Raw genomic sequence first — 19,523 nt, 5'->3', positions numbered from 1 at the left:
TATAATTTGTATAATTTAGGGCCTTATGGAATGTTTTTTTTTAATAATACAACCAGGACAGTATTTCTATGTGGAACTCATTCATTGGGCTGAGTGAGAGCCACTTCGTTATCCGTGTTGGTAGCATGACCATAACCGAAGCCTCATAGGATATCCCTCAGCTACAAAAGAACAAAGGCACACGCAGTGCTGGTTGTCTTCACATCAAACCTCTTCTAGTCCTTCAGGCGGCTCTCGCTACCTACAAAGCTCCATAGATTCAAGAAAAAGTAGGACACACAGTCATACATTTTGTGCTTTCGCTATCATAAATCACTGTGTGCTACGACACAGTAAACACCAGATTGGCCTCGGGGCTGTTTCACAACCCCGGAGCTTGTCATTTTGCCCACACTTGCCCTTTATGTCACAAGTCATCTGAACGCAAACTAGCGTTAAAGCATTCATATGACCAGAAGTTCATTATAATCACGCAGTTGATTTGAGTCAGTGTTTTTCCCACAGTAATTGGAATAATTTGATTACTGTGTACGGCTAAGCCTTTTGGTCATGATTGCCAAGTTTGGTTCTGAAGTGTTTCATTGATCCATTCTGGCAGAGAGAGAAGAGCTGGATTGCTGCTAATCTGGCACCCCAGGAAATGTCAATTGAGGGATCTGTGTGTGCATGTGTGTGTGTGTGCGTGTGTATATGTCTGTGGGGACATACTGGAGAAGTTTATGCTTGCCCTTATGGATCGAGGGCCTCCTCTGTGTGATGAGCTGTGAGACTAGACAGTCCAAACATGACAGCCAGCTGAATTCTGCATGATCAGAGCTTTCACTGTGTTCAAGCTGACCAACCAGCTGGACCTAAGTGTTTTCAATAGGAAGATTTGTTGTTTTGTTTTCCTACCGTCAGATTATCTGTGTCTGATGATTTGTCTCCACTGCGTTAGGAAGCACCGAACATGTAGTTGACATAATATATCCCTCTGTTTGTTGCTGCATGTCATTATGCTTTAACTAATGGGCTTTAACTAGTAAAACTGTCCCTGGACTGTAACCTTCATCACATGGAGATATAACCATGAATCATGACACTGGAGGTGGTGCAACAGATTAGCCTGGGGCTACCCTTGTAGGGGTTATCAGTTCATGTGTGTACATGAGGCTGAAAATGTGTGTTCAGTGGATTTTCCCTGGACGAATAAAGGTTTTAAGTAGAAAAGGGAAGAAAAAGAAACTAGAACACTTACGCAGATGAGCTGTCGCTCAGAGCAATGCTGTGCGCTGGTCCCAAGTCACTCCATTGTCTTTTGATTCCTCATAACGAGACTTAACTTCCTGAATCCTCAACTTACTTTTGAGATCAGAGGTTTGTTTTTCTGCTCAGAGGCGCTCGATGTGACAGAAAGTGTCCCTTGAATATTCATGTGAAGCAGTGCTTTGTGATGCACTTTCACTGTTGAGAGTTGGCTAGGTGAATCCAAATGGCGTTGCTTGAAGTACCAATGCTATCTCGTACAAGATGAGTCCGTTGGATTGAGATAACACACTTGGCGTCAGACTGTGCTTTTTAAATCTCTCCTCCAAGGCACTGTCGAAGAAATCCAATGAGTTTAAAGGTCTTGTGTTGTAGAAAGTGCGATTCCCATGTGTGTGCATTGATGGTAAAGCAAGTGTACGTGCTACATAGGTACTGTGAAGGTATCAGAGCTGTCAGTCCTTTGAGACCATCGCCGTTTTCTCTAGCCCGAGTAGACGGCTTCAATCCCTTGTGATCGTGTTACTGGCTGACCGACCTGGTCTGAAATAAAGACGAGATGTGGAACTACATTGTCGTTTTTGGAAGTAAAACCACAAATTTAAATTCTAATGGACACACATGTACATCTCAGTACTGCTATAATGTATTCAGAACCTCTACTCTCCTTTCCTTCTCCTTTTCTCATACCAATGCAGATTCAAATCTTAAATCATAAAATACCTTTTACATTTCTTGTTGTTATAAACTTGCAGTTTATTGATATGAAACGTTGAAGCCTCCGTGAGTTTAGAGATGATGACTAACAAATGGAGACAAAAACATGTTGTTTTGATTGAAATCACTCTTTCAGTTCAGCAGCAGGATTGTTACGTAACTCCTGGTTATTCGGGGTATGCATGTGTTTCAGTGTGGCCCCGGTATTACTCATATTGTTGGGACCTAATTCTGCCAACACGGCAGGCAAGTGTTGTGTTGATGACATGTTTTAAGGTTTGGCTGAAGGTTCGGTATAGGCACGTGTAGGTCTTACATGAGATTCAATGTCTGGTTAACGATGTAGCTTCTGTTCAAAAGTATTAAAATGCCGGTTAAATTGTGATTAACATCATGTTGCATAACTGGAACCGTTCTTAATGGGCTTCGGAAACAATTTACTCAATCACTGATGTGCTCACGCATGTATTGATCGATGAGTCTTCGGGAAACAAAAGGTGTAAATTTGTGCTATTTCTCAGATTTTGTCAGACAGCGTGACCGAGAGCAGACAGTGTCGTTAAGAGATAATGGAGAAATGGTAAATCAGTAAATTACAGGGGCATGTGACTCCTCTGGCATGTTTGCCTCCTCTGCTCCACCTCTCTGTACACTGCATCTCGAGACAAGTGAAATTAAATTTGAATCCTGTAATTGCCCTCTTAAGAGGCTCATCCTAAAGTGGCTTTATGCATAAGCTATTGCCAGACAGAGGGTGATGGAGGAATGGAAAATGAAAAAGAAAACGCAAGGTTTTTTTTTTTCTCTGCCTGTGTGTGTGTTTAGTTTCTGTGAGAATTAAACCTCTGGAAAAGACAACAGGATAACATAACCGGGTGATATGTCTTGCACATGAAATCACTCTGTTTTACGCGAGAGAATGAACGTGACAAAAGTGTGAAATGAGAGAAATAGAGGAAGGTACGACAACAGGCCAAACGTAATAAGAGATGATGAAAAACAGAGGTAGAAAGAGGAAAATGTGCTCGAGCGAAAGAAGCAGGGAACTGTGGGGTAATGGGGTATCTCAGCGAACCAGTGCAGTATTTGGGTGGAGTTCAGTCCATGTTTCTATGGTAACAGACTTACAGCAACTTTACTGTTTGAAGGAGGAGTGGAACAGGAGGCTGTATGTTTTGTTGGTGTGTGTGTTTGTGTGTGTTTGTGTGTGCGGGGCCTCATTAGTCAGATTGGAGATGATGACATTCAGCAGACACAAATCAATAGTAACCCCTCAAGACAGCAGCTGTCTCCCCGTTTCTCTCTGTCTCATTAATCCGTATGCCGTGTGGTATCTGCCAATCAGTGGGAGTTTTAAAGTATACGCGATATATGTTTCCCCCGTGTCCCTGCGTGTGCACCGGAGAAAGCAGGGCTCATTAAATGCACTGAGGTTTACGAGCTGATCAAATGAAATTAACAATAAAAACAAAAACAAAATTGTTGTGACATTGCAGAAATTCTCTGTCTTCATAGGACCCTCGTTTCTCTTGTTCTGTACAAAACACCATTATCAAATATGTAAATAATTCCTGAGCACAAGTCGTCACTCACTCTCTCACTGGTTCTCTGCAAGCGTTCAGGAACATGCATTGACAGAAGTAATGCCGTCTGCTTAGCATTCTTTGCCTGCTCTCAGTGACCCACTTTCTTAGAAAGCTGATTTAGTTTTTTCTAATTTATTAGCCAAAGGGAGTGCTTGCTTATTCCCATCGCTTCCTGGCCTCCCTGCTTCCCACCACTCACCCTCCTATACGATGCCAGAGGTCTAAGAAGCCCTTTATCCAGCCACTATTAGACCCATCATGCTACACTTAGAAACACACTCTGTATAGGATACATGTGTGCGCCAGAGCCTGCAATTTGCTGGGCATAGTGCTCAAAGTAAGCTAATTCTGTCTATACAGTCATGTTCAAAATAATATGTCCTACTCCTCTTCCTGGTGGCAGCTTGAGGTCTTGGCGTGCTTAAGACGGACATGGTCATAGGCTACAAAACAATCTTGCTCTACACCTAAAAGCTAAAATGTTGCCAGCAGTCCTGCAATTATATGTAGCAATGGATGGAAGTCAGTAATCATTCAAATCCATTTTAGCAGACATGCTCACATGGCAAGTATTTATGCTTTCACATGCCTGTAAACATGGGAAATGTTCCAATTAGTTGAAGAAATTGCCTTTGAGAGAGAGGTAGGAATAATAAAGTACATCCAGGCCTTTGGTGAAAGAGTTTGGTCCATTAGGGCCATAGAGAAACCCACAGTCATTAACTGGGAGCAGCTGGAAGGTACACCATAGGACCAGGTCAACTGGGGATGCGTGTTTTGACTTTGAAAGCCCGATCACATTTAAAATGAAAACACATTAAGGTGAAATAGCATTAAGATGAAAGTAACATTGAGTGAGGTCGTGAGGTATAATTTATAGCACTTACATTTTCCAAGGAGGATATAAAAGGTCCTCTGAATTCAAAATGGCTTTGACAGTAAATCTACTGTAGGTTTCTACAACTCGTCAACAATATGGAATACTGATGCGTTCCACTTTCATTTGAATGCATTTGTGCTCTGTACGACAACTGCATATATCCAGTTTGAGTGCTAAAGACAGTCTAGTCTTTGTGAGTCAAATGATATAAAGCATGTTGTTGCTGTACTTAGAGATTTAAAAAAGAAATAATCAGCACAACATTTGTATTTGACTGATTGATTTTATGTGTAATAGCTGTCACGTAGTGTTGTCTTTGCCACGGGTGCACACAAACTGTGAGGAACTAACTGAGGGTGTGTATTCCATCGGGTTGCAAAGGTCCATCTCATTTATTTTGTTGATCTAACAACTCGCCCACGAGGTTCAACAGTAAATCTTTGTATCCGTCTGACTCATCTTACTCCACACACACACTCTTTCCACACGGATCACACTCACCCACTGCTGTGACACCAGTCCAGCACCTGTGTTTACAGAGCACTCGGATGTTGGCTTTGCCGGCTTCAATGGAAACGCTGCTCAGTCACTTTGATTTGAGATGATTTAAACAGCAGCTGGTCTGAATTGTGGTTCCTTTGCTTCGCTTGAGATGCTTGTGGTATGAGTTGAGAGAAGCTCGATGAAATCTAGCCGGAAGGTTGTTGGTTCCATCCCCGGCTCTTCACGTATACATTTCAAAGTGTCTCTTTGCAGGATACTGAACCCCATTTTACCTCACGTGCTGACCATGTATGAATGGCATGTGATAGAAGAGGTGTTATATGAATGCGTGTGTAAAGTCTCAAAATGGTAGATAAGAGGATTATATAACTATGGTACATAAGCATAGCAATGCTGTGTATCAAGAGTAAGAAACTGATCTGCTGTTGTCATTGTGACATTGTGAAGCACCAAGCTTCAGGCACATCCACTGCAAAGCATAAAGCAATCTGTTTTGCTAAACTACTATCTCACCCAGTGATTTAGATAATTAGCATAACTATTAGCATAGACAAAACTAGTCTTATCTTGATTATGTAGGCTAACAAACTTAAACAATTAATTATTGTTCAAATTGAGGTACAGTATCGTTTCTTCGTGGTAAGTGTCAACAAAAGATTCAAAAACTAGACATTAACACAACTAAACAAATAGATGTCCACTCCTTCTGTTTCTGTACATGTTGAAGTCCACACTATTCAAGCACAGCTTCTCTTAGCAGGAACATGCTACCATGCCGAGCCACGTTCTTACCTTTTCCACTTAGCCTCACAGTTCCCAATAAATCTTTAACATTTTACAACCGTGGAGTCTGTAGGTGGTGTCTCTTTAGATTCCATGTTTATCCCTGCTCTGGTTGTAGTTTTTTTGCCCAAGTGGGGGAGCCACTGAAGGTGTTCTGCTGAGGACACTTTTTATTAAATTCTAAATTCATCCCTTTGTGGTGGGAGACGAGTTGGGATAATTAAAATGTCTTTTTTTTTTATTTCCCAAATTTCAAGTCACTAGAGGCTGCATTACAGAATGAATTTAATAGTAAAAAAAAGGTAACAAACCCTGTATTAAATTGTCTGAAAGTAGGTGTGTAATATGCATAATTACATTGTGTTATCCCTACACCAGGCAATTTCTGAACAAAGGAGTAGTGATTAAAAAGTGACAAGAGTACAATGTGAAAAGTGATCTTGGGTTATCTTATTATTATTTAAATGATTAGTCATGCTGTCCCAGCATGGGCTCTCAGAAGAAGCTGTCACTGACTGCTGAGATAAAGTGGGCCAATCTGGAGTCAGATCTCAAAAGCATGTAAACAACAGCTTGGCTTATAGCGACGACTCCACTTGACTTGAGTCTCACCACTGTGACTTGGGATTTTCTTGAAGGTTAAAGCGGGAGACTTCCTCGCGACTCGCACACATGCCAGTTACTCCTGCCACCGCTGCTTCCCTTCCTCTTTCTATCCGATTCCCTCAACACAACAAAGAGTCCCCTCGGTTCTCATCTTTCCTCAATCAGTCCCATTTGTTTACTGTTTGCTCAGATCTTGTCTTTGTCTTTTCCTTTTATGTGTGTCCCCTTTCTTCACCTCTGTCTCCCTGTTGCTGTTGTTCCCTCTCTCTCTCTCTCTCTCTCTCTCTCTCTCTCTCTCTCTCTCTCTCTCTCTCTCTCTCTCTCTCTCTCCCCCCTTACCTTGATCCCATCCTCCCATCCTGCCACTGACTGACAGTGTTATAAATTGATTTTCAGCCCGGTGTGTTCCCTCTGTGTCTCTCTAGCCATTTCCCTTATTTAGCCTCAACCACTCCAGGGTATAGTCTAGACCGCAGGCTGACTGTCAGTCAGTGGCAGTGTGGAGCAGTCTAATTCTTGGCTGACAAGCGTTCCTGACAGCAGGAACCAATGGGACATTTCAAACATGCTTACTCTCTCTTGCTCTGTCTATCTCTATTGCATTTTTTTACCTTTGCTATCTCTTTCTTTCTCCCCCTGTCTGCCCCCGCCACTCAACTCTTGGTTCAGCCGTCCCTTTTTTCCGCTTTTGGGTTTGTCTTCCTCTATGTTACTCTGTTTCAACCCTCTCCCTCTGCATTTCTTCTTCCTTTTTTTCCTTCTCATTTCCCAAACTCCCTCAAGTAAAATTAAGAGATTGGCTGCAATATTTCCAGAGACATGAACAGCTCATTTATATTAACACACACACACACACACACACGTGTCTCATTTTGGCCAGGGAGCTTGAGCTGCTGTGATCAGAATAATAATCACGTGGTTTGTCCGTCTGGAACGATTTGATTGGTCAGCACACTCCGTCGGGAAAGCCGCTCTTTAATCATAAATGAGAGGCTGTGAGATTAGACGGAATAGCCCTTTAAGTGAATCTGGTATCACTTAGGTCCCCGGAGACGGACAGAGATGTAGGGAGGAGGGGAGAGAGGCAGCGAGATGAAAGAGAGACGGACAAACAGAATGTGGGAGACACAGGGAGAGCGATGCAGAGAGATGGAAGAGAATTTAAATTGCTTCCTTTTTCTTCCCAGAGATGCACTTGTGTAATATTACTGCACTGCTGAGGACAAGAGTAATAGTTTAGATTACAGAATGTGTGCACACCCACACTGATATGTGCCATTGCTAGCCCACCAAGTAGGAACTGGGGACATCCAGCAACCTTGAGGGGGAACCATGGGTCCGATTTAAATGAAGAATAGGCTAATTTCACTGGTTGCTCATTTAGCAGCCACCACCATGTGAAAACGGGTACATTCATCACAGGGATCCCTTTAGAAAATGACAAGCTTATAATTGATTCTGCCACCTCAAAATCATCAGGCTTATATCAGGGTTTGTGAAGGCAAATGTTCACACTGTACTGGTAGATTTGTATTCATGTATAGAGTGTAATGAATTTGGGAGGGTTTAAATAATCTCAATTGCTGTGCAATGATGTCTTACTCGCTGTCTTTAATAGGTCTGGGGACCGTTGGAGACTTCAGCATGTGTTTGCCCTCTGGCAAAGGGTATAAAGCCTTTGGCATATAGGTGTGGGCAATGTCACCTATATGGCAAATATGTCAATTTCAGATTTTTAAAAGCAGCAGGTATTATTCTCTTTAACCAAGATAAACTTTGCAAAGTACTACTACAAGCTAAAAGATACCTACCTGCTTATATTTACTTTCCTTCCATCTTTTTGTGTCAATCCTTTGCGGCAACTCCTCTGCGGTACCAACGTAGGTCAAGATATATTCACCATCTTGTCCTTTATTCCAAAATGATCTGCGGCTTGTATATTTTTCGAACACAATGTATTGTAAAGGCTCTAACCCTTACCTAAGGGCAGTTAAGACTCTCTAATTTACCTAATCTAGTTGTCTTTGGACTGTGGGAATAAGCTGGACTACCTGAAGAAAACTGACACGGGCACTCTCAGGTTCTAACCAAGGACTTTCTTGCTGTACAACCTTTATACCAAGTTGTACAGTAAAACCTGGACTACCTTGAAAGTGTTGCCAGCGTAAGCCACTTGTTAAAGCTTGTGCCTTTTTCCCTGCTGAGTATTATCCAAGACATTCGAAGAAGAGATATTGCTTTGAGGAAAGAGATCAAGCCTATATTGCAGACCCGGGTTCATTAAATCCACTCAATTCAGGAAGACGATTTTCTTCTTTGTCTTTAAGCTTCTTTTATCCAGGCAAATTTTTGCTGAGCACGCATGCTCTTTCCTGGCTAAACCCCTCTGCTCATTAGTATCAGAGCACAAATTCACACCTGGGAGTAACACTGTCCAGCCACAAACCGTTTGCCAATTAGAATCTCTGTTTAAGTTAGTGTGTGTGTGTGTGCGTGTGTGTGTTAGAGTGTGTATACATGGGGGAGGGGGGGGGGGGGGGGGGGGGCTCACGTTAAATAAATCCACACCCCAAATCTTCTTTTTTAATATTCACCACAAAAGGCGATATTCTTTTTAGAGGGTGTGAGTCTGCAGGATTTTTGCATTTTACTGGCAATACACAGTATATCCAAAAGTCCTCGTACGCCACTCAACTCCACGACCTGTACGCAAATGTTGTGTGAGAATAAAGTGCTAAATCCTCTCGCTTGCTCTTCTGTGGGTCAGAGCGGCTTGGTCCATCCTTTCTTCAGGATAGATTAAGTGTGTGTTTGTGTGGGGCCTGGTGGACAGAGGATTCAGCAGAGTTGGTGGGTTGAGGGTTAACTTGTAAGGTCAAAGTTGCTGAGGAGGCTTTTATTTTTGTGTGCTTGTCTGTGTGTGTGTGTGTTTATCTGTAGGAGATGGTTGACAAGGTTAAGAACTGTGAGCTAAGCAAGCGGTAGCATGAGGGAAGGGTGGTCAGGGAGTGTGTGTCTGTGTATGTGTGTGTGTGTTTGTGTTTAGTAATTCAATGGAATTATGTGCAGATCCCTTTCAGATCTATGGGCATTTGTGTCTTTCACATGTGAATATGTTTGTGTGTGTGTGTGTGTGTGTATGTGTGTGTGTATGTATATTCAGATATGCCTTTCTTCCTGTGACCATGTGCTCTCTCTCATTGTGTGTGTGTGTGTGTGTGTATCTATGTGTGCATTTATGTCTTTCACATGTGAGTGTTTGGGTCTCAACATGTATGCATGTCTTTCTTTCCCCCTGTGCTTGTGGAATGTGTTGGTGTTTGTGTCTTTTTATCGTGTGTTCGAATGCTCATGTCTTTCTGTGACCCTGTGGTTGCGCGTGCATGTGTGCGTGTGAGCGGAGAAGGCCTGTCAGTTTTGGTCTGGTAGTCAGCATAATTAGTCTCTCTTTTACCCCCGTCTCCTTCTCGCCGTTTCTCTCTCTCTCTCCTCCTTTTTTCCCTTCTCTTTCTCTCCTCTTGCTCTCTACCTCTTTCTTTCTCTCTCTTCTGTCCTTCCTCCTCCACTCTCTCGCCTCTGTCCCTCTGAGTGATGAGTTTTAAATCATCCTTTCATTCCCCCGTGCAATGATGAACGAGGGGAAATCTGTCCTTTTCTCTCTGTTTACTCTGCTCTCCATCTCTGTCCCTGTGTCACACTGTCTTCCCTCCCGCCCTCTATCCCAGTGATTCAATTTAATGAAGTTGGTTCATTTAAAGGACGACACTGTGTGATGTGCTAAGGTCAGAAAATAACCTGATGGATTCTCAAGTCATCTCATGTCTTACTTAAGTTGACTGTGAACGGCAACAATGTAGAAGACCACAGACAAATTATTGAAATGGAAGTCGACACTGAGTTAGGACTGAGTTAATTGTCTTTTTGTTTGGAGTTTGCATGTTCTCCAGGTTCTCCCAATTTTGTCAACAGTCCAATGACTTGGGTTAGGTAAATTGGAGACTTTAAATTGATTGTAGGTCAGAGTATGAATGGTTGTTTGGCTGGACGATACTAAATACAACTGCTAACATGTTGTTTATTGTTCTGACTTCACAAAAATGTGTCAGGGTTCAATTGAAACATACTGTAACCACTACAACACAATTCCATGGTATTCTTGGACCATTGTAGACAACATGGACAAACAATAAAGGATATAAAAACCTTGAACCTCACAGATGGTTGATTGCAGAGGATGAAAATATAATTGTTTATGTTTTTGTAATCTAATTATTACCGCAAATAGACAAAGTAAAGGTATTTGTCACTTCTATACAGGGTGATCACATACAGTGGCAGCAGTATAAGCAGTGTAGCAGCAGTCCTAACTGGGTGTGTGACACAGTTCATACCCAGTCCCTCAATCTTCTCTCAGCTTCACCGACTTCATATAAAAATATCCACAGGGGCACTCAAGGCTGCAAAAAGCACGACTGGTGTTACAGTTAGAAATAACAGCAACAGGAGGGATTTCATTTTTCGCCATATCTCTACAGTAGCTGCCTTTACCACAGAAAGAAACATCACATGGAGTCTTAAACCCACAGGCTCTGTTCAGCAGCTGTTAAGAAACTTCTAACCAGTGTGACTGGAGGTGCAGTAAAACGCCTCACATATTGCATCATCACACTAAATAAACTTCCAATTGCACTTTATATTATGCTTTATTTGCAGTCTGGCAACTGTAATGTGACAAAATAAGACCTCAGTGGGTGTTTCGGTCTTTTTTCTCCCTGGCAGAGCAGTTCATTTGTGCTCCAGTAATAAGGCTCTAGTGTGAGCTTAAGCCTGAGTCCTGTCCCTTCTGCTCGAGGCAGCTCTACATAGGCTTACAAAATCTTGACTGCAGTCACATATGCATGTGCAATATGCAATGAGTCTGTGTATTTGGCAGAACATATATGACATGTGCTGTGTGAAAATTCCTTCTGATTAAAGACTTTTGGTTAATTCCCCCCCTAAAAAAAATTGGATCCAAGAACTTTATAATACTTATTGAACATCTGCTCATTGGAAACAGACACATTAGAGTGCATCGTCGACATATGAAGAAACCCATGGAAAAGTGATTATATGGCTGCGTTAATGCACGTTACTCATTTCCTTCTTCGTAAAGTACACCCTTAAATTGTTGATTCACTCAGTTCAGTTGTCGGATCAATTGAGGAATCAAATAAACAGTCTCAAAACTTTATCATGATTAATATTCTATAAAGTTTCCATCCATCCAAGCGAGTATTATCTTGGATATGGGGACGCTACTCCATCAAAGAGTTTATTAAACATTAATCCTGTAGGATCGAGGTTCTAATGTGTCTGACTTTTTCTTTGAATGTGTGAATATTTGCTGTCCTCAAGTGAACCTCCGCTTTCTGGGGCATAAATAAATCCCCCTTAACTCTGATCGTAAAATTAAGCTCCTGTAGGTAACCACATGGATCTTCCCCTTCTGCACGGAGCCAAGATGGCAGTTCAATATGTTGTTTTCTCGCTGTGCTGTGCACAATCTTTTTCCTGCAGTGTCTTATAGGAAAAATGAAGGTGGGGCTGCCAGCACTATTCCTAGGCCTCTGTTTCCTTTTAAGGAAAACAAAGTAAAATGTTGTGAATGTATATGGCAGTTCTCTTATATACTATATATTAGTTTTGTAGGTGTTTCTGTGTGTGTGTGTGTTGGTGCATATCTGTGTGTGATCTTTGCTGTGTGTCTCTTGTATGGCTCTGCCTATCCCTCCCGGTTCCTCAACATCTCAGCTCTGATTGGTTGTGAAGGGACAGAGATACCAGCCCTTAATTGCAGCTCAGACTGCCATTGGTCATTATATCCGTCACAGTGATGGTCTTGGAATTGTCGGGGTAAATGAAGGTTGTGCAAAGATACACACACACATACATGGAGACACAAACAGTTTTGGTTGGGGTTCTGTCTTGGATAATTGGTTGGAAAAGCATCCAGTGGGATCAACCGGCTCTCCCTGTGGCCCCGGCTGCTATGGCAAATCAGGAGGCTCATGAACATGAAAGGCAGGGGATGATCACCGTGATATGAGCTTTGCAGTTAGAGGAGATCAATTTAGGCCGAGGAATCTCAGGCTTTAGTTATACAGTAAGAGCAATTTCTATAATCAAACACCAAGGACAAACTGCTGCAGCATGAAACACTGTTACAGCTTTTTTTAATTTGGTATAAACCTGAGGGGCTGAATTAGATTTGGTAAATGGATCCTGTTTATCTAGGAACTTATTTCAAGGATTGAACCACCAACGTTCTCCTTAGTGGACGACCCGCTATACCAACCGAGCCAAAGCCAGTCCATATCACTCACATGCACTGGAAATGCAAAAATAATGCAAACACACACGTATAGATGTGGTGTAGATGTAAACACCTTTACAGAACCATCCCTCAGGCCAGAAGACATTGGATCAAGTCCAGTATCATGGCAAGTTTCTTCTCTGCTGTAGTGTCCTTGAGCAGGATGATGCTAAATCCCCCCAAGCTCACCAGAGGGGTTTGGACTGTATAAGCTGACACTGCACACCGACTCTCCCGCCGAGTGGAAGAAGTGAGGATGAGTTTCTCCTCCGGGGGGGGGGGGGGGGGGGGGGGGGAGGGGATCGATAGGAGCATCACAACAAACGCTTTGGGCCGACTTCGCTCCCGGACACCCCCCTTCCTCCTAACACCTGTGGTGTGTTTGAAACAAAAGCACCATTTAGATCAAATGGGGGGGGGGGGGGGGGGGGGGGGGATAGTGATTCTGATGCAAAGCATGAAGACCAAAGAGATCAATTACAATTTACATTTTACAATATAGGCATTTAGCAGGTGCTGTAACCCGTGGAGGTTTCGAAGAAGTACAGCAGCAGAATTAGCTTCACTTCTAATTAGTCAGTACAGGCAGCCTGTGAACGGATGTGCGAAGGATGGCCTCAAACACAACCCCCTTGTCGTCGTTAAAAGCGTCTCGCTGTGTCACCTCATCATCACAGAAAGACACGGAACAACTCTAATTGCTGTTTCTGATTACTGTTTATACTGGAATCCTCTAAATATAGAGCACTTATAGTGATCACCATTGTAGAGTAGAGTGTGTGTGTTATACGGCAGCAACACTTACTTACAGGTCATCTAAACTGGATGTGGGTTAAGATGAATGTAAACAAACTTTACAAAGTGCATGATGATTATAAACAAATTTTTTTTCGAGTGCCTGAAACGGACAAGTTTGAAAAGTTATCTGTAAACTCTGGGGCTGCGTTCTGGTCCGCACGGGCAGTGACGGGGGTGATAACGCACTCATCTGCATTTGCTTCCTGATTGGTTCTTATCAGTCACGACTCAACCGCCAGCGGTGAATGCAAAACTTTGTTCGAAACTTGCTATCGGTAACAGTTCCATCTCGTTCTCCATCTGAGAAAAGAAATCCTCGCTTGTCCTTTTCACCGTTGCTGAGTATTTTTTGGAAGTGGACAAACTGCATCCCCTTTTACGTGGCCGTGCACATCCCCTGTACACGTGAATCGAGGGAGATGTGCTCTGGTGCGGAGCTATTGGAAATCTTTTTAGTTTCTAAATGCTGTTTTAAAGCATGGATGAAGATACACAGCGATGCACCTGGAATCAGGAGGAATGGAGGTTACGATGCTCCTGTCTTGTGCAGAGAGATAAGTCAGCATAATACCTGTTGCAGTGTATTCGTTTATTAGTTTAGCATCTCCTCCTCCTCCCTGTCTGCCACCATACACAGAGAGGCATAATTAAAAGCCTATATCAGCCCTTTAAGACCAATTAGTATGTTCTCTACCCCCCAACAGAATCCATTAACTGTCTGATGATGGTGCATAGTGGCTGCAAGATTTTTCATTTCTCTCATCTATTGTCGTTTTCTCAGATGAAGAGACACAATTACTGTTGAAAATAATGTTCATGTCCCTCAGTTCTATCTGTGAGTTATTTTCAAAAGGCTTTGTTGAAGCTGGGCCGACAAATGTGCTGGTGTGTATTCTCACATGTTGTTAAGTGATTTGGAGAGAAAATAACTATCGAGCTCTTGATCTCGTTGCGGCGCAGAGGTGAAAATCCAGGAGAACGCTGGTCTTGTATTGATTTAACCTGTTAAGTCGGGCGGTGTGGTAGCTCAGCGGTAACCGAGTATCCAGTCTGTCAGAGGACGCGGGTTCAAGATGGGCCTCACCCTGAATGTGAATACCAGCTCCCGGGGCGAGGCAGACCTGTGCCCTCCATGTGGGGGGGATTATGTTCCTAAAGCGGCACTATAAACTCCAGCAATGCGAAGCTGTGGGGCTTCCTGACAAATACGCAATTCAACTGTTAAGGCCCCGGGTACATTCGACGTATATCATGTACATCAGCATCAAAGAAAGCGGGAGATATCCGACCAAAGCTGACAGGGCTCTCGGAAGAAGGGACCCAGGAGCGTGACTCGGGAGGCAGATGTGAGAGTAAAGTCTTTACTTAGATAAAAACGAGGATACAGAAAGCCAAGCAGGCAAACAAAAGTACAAAGGGTCAGACGGAGGGGAAATCCAAACAAACTCTGGCGAGGGCCCAAATACACTATCAGGATCAAGACGAGCAGGTAGAGGACAGAGCGCTGGAGACAGTGTGGTGCAGAGCAAACTGAAACAGGGGGGGGGGGATGCTCAATGAGGGAATAAGCAGGTGTTTGTGGGTAAAACACAGCGGTAGAAACTGCACACACACCTGGAGTGAATGAATGAAAGGATGAATGAGCACAGCTGACCTACTTAGTGTCTCTTGTGCTGACATGTGGCTTATTCCTACAGTGATGTAAAGAAATAATATACTTAAGTAAAAGACTCTTTCAGCCACTGACACCTCTGGAAGGAACTGATGCATATTGGAACACTCATATTGGACTGGGGCCTCAGGTTCACACTATCAATTAAACTTATTAAAAAAAAAAGTGGGAAAAAAATAGTACTTAGTGCTGTTGAGTCCAGAATGAGTGTGTGTGTGTGTGTGTGTGTTTGTGTAGTTTTGTGTGTGTTTCTTTATGTGAAGGTAAAGTAACTACTTAGTCTCACACGCAACACATGCTGACTATTGTGTCGTGCTAATATTCTATCTTGTGCCGTCGTTTCTTGTGTTTTTTTGGGACTAACTTTTTTTTTACCGCCATACAATCCATGAAAGTATGATAAGATAAATTTAAATGTTCTGTCTTTTCTCTCCTCCAGGTTTTATCTACACATGTGGCGGTACGCTGAAAGGCAGAAACGGCAGTATAGAGTCGCCGGGCTTTCCCTACGGCTATCCCAACGGGGCCAACTGCACCTGGGTCATCGTCGGGGAGGAAGGAAGTAGAATCCAGCTCATCTTCTTGTCGTTCGCCATAGAGGAAGAATATGATTTCCTGTCCTTGTACGATGGACATCCCCATCCTGCTAACTTCAGGACCAGGTAGGAACCGTGATCTTTACTGTTTTCAATTTTTTTTAAACACATATCACCAAAATCATCTAAATTGAGGCTGTAAAGACAAATCCGAATCATATTTTCACAGGAAATCATTTGCTCTAATCTCCATGAAAACATAGCACGACACAAACACCTGATGTGGCTCGCAGCCCTTTGTGTATTATTAGGTCACTTTTCATCTGCGGCCAGGTTTAACTTCTTTCAAGCTGAAGATGAGATGCTTGTCTGTGTCGCTGCCAAACGCTGATGAGCTGTAATAAGCTACATCATATGTCATCATGTTCAAACACCTGGGATCGTGAATTCAGGCAAACAAAAGAAAACCAGGTGAAAATGCTTGTAAGTGCAAAAATTGAATAAATCCTCCTTTTGTAGAGACTTCTCTTTAATACCAACATTAATGCTCTAAAGATGTTCTACGTGCTGGGCTGGATTCAAATTACCTCGCATAGCAACAGGGTGCTGCCTGGCTGTAATACACAAATTGCCAAGGATTAATCAGTGCCACTGCAGTTTCCTCTTAGTTATTGAACTATTTTATTGAGTGCCTCTCTTTAGAAAACACAATACACAGGAAAAATAAATCATTTCAGGGAAAAGCTATTAAGCTCTCTTTGCCTCATGATTTTATCTGGCAATCGATAGAATCTGTCAATTACTCTGTTCACATTCTCTGGATTCTTTAAACCCTGCAATTACATTATTATGTTATTGCAGAGTTTATCTTTTTCGCATTTGAAAAAAAAAAACACAGATGGAGATTTGGTTGTTAGTGAAGTTTTTGCGGATGTTGTTGCACACAAAGTCCTCATCACTTCTCCACTGTCTCGATCTAAATGGCCTTTAGTTAGGGGAACTTTATTCACACAGAATAATTGGACTTAGATGTATTTTTCCCATAAAAGTCTGTGATAACATTTAATTCTACTGACTTAAAACAACTTTATTTTTTCTGTCAGTACATTTGAAAGCTCCACAAAATGGGCAAAACTGCATCCATGACTCGGCACAACGGTTTACAGATTAGCTGCTGCACTCCATCCTTGAACGAGGCTTCTCCGTCCTTCTCATGTCTTTCTGTGGAGGCTGCATCGTTTCGTGGATTCATGAATGTCGTCCTCTCGCGCCCTCTCCTCCAAGGCAGCAGCACGTTCTATTACACATCAGTCTGGGTAATGTCGGTCGAGAAAAGCTCAGTTTCTGGAAAAGACGGATGAATGAGATACACGGAGAAAAGATGCAAAGATCAGCACAATGTGCCTGAGAGAGGTTCATTTGTAGGGCACATGCCGAAGCTAACACATAGTACAACTGTACTTTATTTTCCTTCAGAGGGCAAAAGTATCTGGTTTGGTTTGATTTGTTGACATGTTGTGCTCACTGATATTTAATTAGCCAGTGGCTTTGATAAAGTAAGATGATCCAAATGGGTTTTATTCATCATGGCCAGTTTTCAGTAGTAGTTCAGGAACACTTTTGATCGAGACGGGGGCGGCTCGTCTTATTCTAATTCATTCTGCAACAGTTTTGGAATGAACCAAACAATTTTTTCAAACCTGACATTACAACGTAAGAGAACTGTCACTGGGTGTTTTGCTGCATTGTATAGCTGCGGTAATTTGCTCGCGTTAACATCCGTAAAGTGGTTACTGTCCACGCAGACAGTCGGACATCTCAGTCTAAACAGCAGTTACTAGAGTAAACGCAGGTAACTTGCAATTCAGTTCTCTCTCTCTCTCTCTCTCTCTCTCGCAAGTGAACTTGACTTCCACCCTTTAGTCTGTGTACTGTTACGCATGAGGCCGATGTCTGTGCACGCGCAGCCCCATTACCGCCACATATTGACTGAGTTCTGTGGGAAACGGTGCCCGGCACAACTAGCAGGAGACAACAAGGGAGGGAATACAAATTGGTTCTTTTTCACCTAATTACAGCCTGACCGTTCACTGTCACCTCGGGAGAATCTTTTGTCTCGAGTTGCTGCAACTGTCAGTGGGGCTCCGAGGAAGGTCAGGCAAGGATTTCTCATTCATGTGTGAGGCGACTGACACAGACGCGAGGCAGCACAGGGAAAGCTGGTTCGGTTCATTCGAGGGAAAAAAGGATTTGGGTCACGGAGAGATGAAATGACTCCTCTTGATACTCTGGTCGGTTGCTGAAAAGCAGCTCTGTGCCCGTAGGGAACGAACCATGTTCCTTTTGGTTCAATGGGCATAATGTCTTATCAGCCAGCTGCAATAATCAACCTTTCTCAGACAATCCGGTGGCTTTTAGTGTTCAGACTGCCATACAGAGTTAATTAAACAAGGGAGCAGAAGAACAGAGGGGAACGGCGGACGGCTGCCGTGAGATTTTTGCCACTTTTTGCTGTGATTTCTGTTGTGAGTCCCGGGAGGTGAAAGAGAGAGAGAACAAACAGACAGAAGGAGAGGGAAAGAAAAAGATGCCCTCTGTGCTATTACTGGTTGATTAGGATTTCCTGCTCATCTGAGATAACAGGAAATGATGTGCCGTATGAGCGGATAAGTTCACGTGCATGATGTGTCCGTGCGTGACGGAGATTTATGGCCGGCGTGCTCGCAATCGCCTCGCTAGTTAAGCCAAATTACCTCTGCTGTCTCATTCTTTCTTTCTCCTCCCTCCTCTAACTTTCCCACAAACACATGTGCATGGACACGAGGCCAAATGGTGATTAAAAGGTCAGATCCATTAACAGGAGAATGTAATTATTAGGGAGGGTGATTAACAAGGATCTCTCACACACACACACGTACACACACACACACACACACACACACACACACACACACACACACAAACTGTTGTCACTTGAACACGCACCTCTTCTTAACGCAGGCTGTCATTTCTCCCCCTTGGGGGGAGGGAGCAGTTCTCAATGGCTCAAAGATTTGTGAAGCTTTTACAGTGATGGCAGATGTGTCTAATTATTCTCGACATTCAAGCTGATGCTGCCTGTCGTCATTTAAAATCGAAGAATTAATGTTTAACAGCATTTAAACAATAATTAACATTGTACAGTATCTAAAGGTTACAGTATTTACATTGAGAATTCCCAGTGTCCTTGAACATTATGTTGACAGTTGAAGATGATCTGAGATAATATTTAAGTCTATTGTCAACCATTACTGCCAGTGTTAACCTTTAGGATTGGAGACTGGATAATGATTCTTCTCAGGCTACGTATTTTCTACCAGTTAATAGTGTTTCCTCAGAATGTCTCACCTTGTTATCAGTAGCCTGCTGGTGATGAATTTCATACTTGTTTGTCGTCAGTTGATATGTTTTTATATTCCCTCCAGATTATGTCAGTATGAGGTTAAACCCTTTTAGTTTTATGAACCGTAATCCGATAAACACAAACATAACTGTGATACTAGTGTGCACATAAACTAAATGTATAGACAGAGGCACTAAAGGGAGATGAAGAAGGAAACGGTTGCCAGAGAGAGGCAGAGTTAAAAAAAAAAAAAAGACGATGACTGATCATTATTATGAATTATATGTGAGCCTCCTGAGGTGTGCTGGAAACCGACAGGGTGACATTTTGAAATGAAATGTATTAATTGTCTTCATTGGACACTTGTCACATTATGTTGTTGGCTCTGCAGCATGTGGTCTGAACCTATGTTTGTTTTTCATTTATTTGAAATGCCAGTTCAGTTTAGTCATTTCTGAT

At 42.7% G+C, this 19,523-nt stretch overlaps 1 protein-coding gene across 1 annotated transcript in view; it reads left to right on the top strand.

Moving 5' to 3' along the window:
• Window positions 1-19,523, top strand: part of LOC128461649 (CUB and sushi domain-containing protein 3-like) — a 307,734-nt gene that overhangs the window by 51,875 nt on the left and 236,336 nt on the right. Inside the window, 1 exon segment of the mRNA XM_053446673.1 lies at window positions 15,586-15,808. Coding sequence (XP_053302648.1) covers window positions 15,586-15,808 — 223 coding nt within the window.

This window comes from Pleuronectes platessa, chromosome 18, assembly GCF_947347685.1.
Source record: "Pleuronectes platessa chromosome 18, fPlePla1.1, whole genome shotgun sequence".
Classification (NCBI taxonomy): Eukaryota; Metazoa; Chordata; class Actinopteri; order Pleuronectiformes; family Pleuronectidae; genus Pleuronectes; species Pleuronectes platessa.
Note: the sequence above shows the minus strand (reverse complement) of the source record. Positions and strands in the feature narration are given on the sequence as shown.